The following is a 4539-nucleotide window of genomic DNA, read 5'->3' on the forward strand; positions in this document are numbered from 1 at the left end:
AACAAGGGAGGGAGAAGGATGGCAGCTGAGAGAGGGACTGTTAGGCTGAGGGGCGGTGCTGCTTTCCTCTGGGGGCCTCCTGCAGGGCACAGGGTGGTGCACGGTGTCCCTGGTCTCGTTTAGTGTGCAGCCTGGGCGACCATTCAGGGCAGCTTGGGTGGAGGACCCTACAGGCTGCAGGTGACCAAGGACGATCCCAGCTCTCCTACTTAGCGCTGGCTAAGTCACGGGTGGGTCACGGAGCCTGTGGGCTGCTGGCCTCTGAGTGTCCTTCTAGGCTAACACCCCACGAGGGAAAGCACCTCCTGCTTTGTCACCACACAGACACATGTGAACAAGGCCAGCCGCTTTTATTAGGATGCAAGGGGAAGCAGCCTGTGGAGGAGAGGTGGTTGGGTCCGGGAAGGATGCTCGAGTTTTCTTCCATGAGCTGGGCGGTCACTCATCCTGGGAGGACTCCGCACCTCCTTCCAGGAGGAAGCAGACCTGCTGGCGCCTGAGGCCCCGCTGCAGGACATCCCCCAGGGATGCCCTCCTCCTGCCAAAGCGGCCCACTGGCCGGATTCCGCGGCCCGTGTACCAGGCAGGATCGATGTCAGGGGCTGGAAAGGAAAGAGCGAGAACGGTGCATGGATGCGCGTGCCCTGGTGTGTGCGCCGTGTGCCCCACAGTCTGCAGGGCCCAGCACACATGCTCAGCTCACTGCTGCCCCGTTGCCCAGGCCTTGCGGGGACCCACCTGCAAAGCAGGGGGCGCCCAGAGGATCCTGTGAGGCTATTTGTGGATGGTGGGCTGGCTTTGGGAAATGGGAATCTGAACTCACTGCAGGACCAACCCAACCTCGCCTGGTTCCCATGGGCAAAGCCAGCTCGCTCTGCCAGGCCGCCCTGGTGAAGACAAGTGAACCCCTCAAGCGTGTGCCGGGCAGGAGCACCGGGGAGCAGGTGACAGGGCCACTCTGGGGAGAGGCCTGGTGAACAGGAGGCCAGCCCCCTAGACCTTGGACACTTAGCAAGGACGGCATCCCAGGTTAGGAGGCGACCACATTCCACTCACGGCACCTGGGGAGGCAGGGGCGGGGAGGCTGACGTCTGGGGCCCAGGCACTCACTGCGGATCTCCATGGAGGGCTGGTGGGCTCGGCTCGCAGCCCCCCGCAGGGCTGGGCCCAGCAGCAGCAGACACAGGAGCCAGGCCTGCAGTGCCTTCATCCCCTTGGCTCCTCGCGGACGCCCCGCTCAGGGTGGGATTCCACACAGGAGGGCGCAGCCTGGGGCAGACGGACAACAGCAACACTAAGCCAGTGTGAGGGTGCATGCTCACGACGCTGGGAGCCTTGGATGTTGTGAACACTGTGCTTGTGCGTGAGTGTATTTGCATGTGTGCATGAGTGCGTGCATCACGTGTGAGTGTACATGTGTATGTGGGTGCACCTGTGTACCTGAGAGAGTGTGCGTGTATATATGAGAGAGTGTGTGAGATAGGGTGTGGGTATGGGTGTGTGCACTTGAGTAAATGAAAGTGTGTGCCTGTAGTTACATGTCTGTGTACATGTGTATGTGAGTGTCCGTGTGATTGTGTTAGTGTATATGTGTGTGTGCACACAGCCACACTCTGCTGTGCATTCCTCTAGGGTGGAGGTGAGCACGGAGGTAGCAGGCAAACTTGGCTTTTTGTAAAATGGCTCGCCCTCCCTGGGACCTGCTTCTCTCCTCTGTACAGCAAGCATGAAATGAGGTGAGCACGTGTGGGTCAGCCTCTGATGGGCTCAGTCATCGGAAGGAACCTGGGAGGTGTATGAGCTATGGATGCAGAGAGGCGGGCTGTCTTGAGCAGCCCCGGGCTGTCTGGCTGCCTGTGTTGGGGAACCAGGAGGTGTGGAGGCCTCTGGACCACTGTGTGTGCTGTGCACCCGGACAGGGAGGGAAAAGGCAAGCAAGTCTGTGGGGAGCTGGCCCCGAAGAGCCCATGGTTGCTGCAGAGGTGGAGGGAGCGACTTGCCGGGGGACTAGGGGTGCTGATCCTGGACCAGGCTCAGGGGCTGGGACTGTTGTGCAGGGTTCTTTCTCTCACTCAGCCCAGGACCTCCTGACGCCCAGTTCATCCCACCCCACGCCCGTTGGAGGACGCCAGCTGACAGCTGGGCATTGTAGACAGGTCAGCATCCTCCATCCTCACCGAGAGCACTTACCCTCCCCACGACCCCAGATACAAACTGCCGAGTCTTCAAGATAAACCTGCAGTACATGGGACCTGCTCTCACACAGCAGGACACACCCACTACAGATGGTGGGGGGAGAGGGTGCTGTGGGCAACAGAGGTACCCAGAACATCCACCTTTCGCCCCGCCTGAGTGAGGCTCTGACCTGCCTAAACAGCATCCATCCGGCAGACCCGGCAACTCCTCCCGCAGGTGCCCCCACCCCCCGTGGCACTTCAGGAGCCCTGTCTGTTTCAGGGAGGACCCCTCTGCTGACATTGACTTTCCAGCCTTTCTCTGAGCCCCATGGAAGGTGCTCTCCATCTGGCGATTTAAAATGCCCACCCCTCTCCTTTATGGAGACAAGTTGGAGTGTCACACACGGGGTGGGGTGGGGTGGGGGCCCCGACTTAGAGGAAATGGAGATGCCACCATGAAAGCAGAGAAATAAAGAGATGCATCCAAATGGGCGGGGCTGTTTGCTCGTCCCCCTTGGGGGGAGACCCCCGCTGGGTGGAGGGCGTCTTAGGACAACGTTAGCAGTGCCTGGCTCCTGATCCCAAGGACCCGCTGCCCTGTGAGTTGGAGGTCTCTCTGCTGTCGGCCCAGTGGGATGCCTGGTCTGCATTCCCAGAGGAGTTGCACAGTAGCCTTCGCCTTTTGTCTCCACTGCGGACGGCTCTTGAGCATCAGGACCCTAGGTGGGCAGGGGTGGCTGCCCCTGCCTCTCCTGCTCAGCGCTGGACCTGGCTGCCGGGAGAGCAGGCATGGCCTTAGGAGAACCCCGACCCACGCCCCACGCCCGGATGGAGAGAAGATTTACAGAGGAGGAAGGTAGAGTAACAGGGACTCCCCATGCTCTGCAGCGCCGGCCTCGAGCGCTACTCACCGCGAAACACCAGGAGCGTGGCGAGCGCGCTGTGCAGTGGCAGCAGCAGTGACCCAGGAGGGAGTCAGCTCGCCTCTTTTTATAGCCCGAGGAGGAAGCAGCCCACCCCTCAGACGCGCCCCCACCCCCCGCCTCCCTCACAGGGAGGCATCAGGAGAGATTTGTTGTCTTTTTTCTTTTTTTTTTTTTTTAAACTCTCATCAGTGAGGTTATTTGTCCCTTCCTGGGTTGTATAATTGCATTTGGGCCGAGTGGTTTTAAAACGCATTAGCCTTCCTGCTTCACGCCGGCCTTGGGGCAGACTGCAAAGTCAGGCGCTGCCGGTCCACGCAGCACCGGAGCCGCTAACGCAGGAAAGTGGCCCTGCAGCCCCTCCTCTCCACGCCGCCTTCAAACCACGGCTTTCAGTGGAAAGGCGAAGGGAAGTCACCCCAACCCGACCCAACCATTCCATCTCTTCGTGATCCTTCTTGGTCGTTTCTCGTCACCTACGTGGTTTTACAGAGTTGCATTCTTTATGCAAACCACTCTCACGTCCTGTTTATATAACTTAAAAAATATTTTTTCTAGGCTTTTACAGAGTCTTCATAATTAATGTTTAAAATAAACAAGTTTATTATTATTACAAAACTAATATGTGTTGGGTTTTTTTTTATTTTTTGCTGAGGAAGATTGGCCCTGAGCTAACATCTGTTGCCAATCATCCTGTTTTTCCTTGAGGAAGACTGGCCCTGAGTTAACATCTGTGCCAGTCCTCCTCTATTTTGTACGTAGGATGCTGTCACAGCATGGCTTAAGGAGCAGTGTGCAGGTCTGTGCTTGGGATCTGAATCCAGGAGCCTGGGCGGCCAAAGTGGAACACGAGAACTTAACCACTATGCCGCTGGGCCGGACCCCAAATATGTGTATTTTTATTATAAACAATAAACAAGTTTATTATAAAAGCAATTTATATATTACATTTGGAAATGCATTAGTGCATACAGAAAAGTAGGAAAAAAAAGCACAGATAACATCAAAAAAGCCAATCATTTTTCACATGTGATGTGTTTGCTTCTGGAGGGGTATTCTCTTGGTAGAGTCATCGTATTTATACATTTTGAATCTCATTCTTTTCATTTAATAGTCGTGTCCTCAAGTTATTAAAAATCTGTATATTTATGCCATTTTACATAACCACAATATTCTACTGTTTAACTTGGACCTCAGAACCTAACTTTTTCTGAGTAATTATAGATTATATTTAAGTGCATTTGAGCATAATCCTAAGGAGTCTATCCTGGCGGAAGAGACCAAGAGGGTTGCTCCCCTTGGGTGCACGCAGGAGGGCAACGTGCCACGCCATGTCCCTCCGTCCTACGCTAGGAGAAGCTTCAGAGCAGCCCCCTCCCTTCAGGGGATCCGTCACATGCGTTTCTCCTTTCTTCCGTGGCCGCCCATACCTGGTGATG

At 56.0% G+C, this 4539-nt stretch overlaps 1 protein-coding gene across 1 annotated transcript; it reads right to left on the reverse strand.

Moving 5' to 3' along the window:
- Positions 1 to 438: 438 nt before the first annotated feature.
- On the reverse strand, positions 439 to 1210 carry PRLH (prolactin releasing hormone). Its single transcript, XM_087424505.1, has 2 exons — positions 1111 to 1210; positions 439 to 602 (listed from the first exon to the last, which is right to left on the reverse strand). Exons 1-2 carry the CDS (start codon positions 1208 to 1210, stop codon positions 439 to 441), a joined length of 264 nt encoding a protein of 87 aa, XP_087280631.1.
- Positions 1211 to 4539: the final 3329 nt, after the last annotated feature.

Source organism: Ceratotherium simum, chromosome 37 (assembly GCF_057802395.1).
Source record: "Ceratotherium simum simum isolate JZ-2026a chromosome 37, ASM5780239v1, whole genome shotgun sequence".
Taxonomy (NCBI): domain Eukaryota; kingdom Metazoa; phylum Chordata; class Mammalia; order Perissodactyla; family Rhinocerotidae; genus Ceratotherium; species Ceratotherium simum.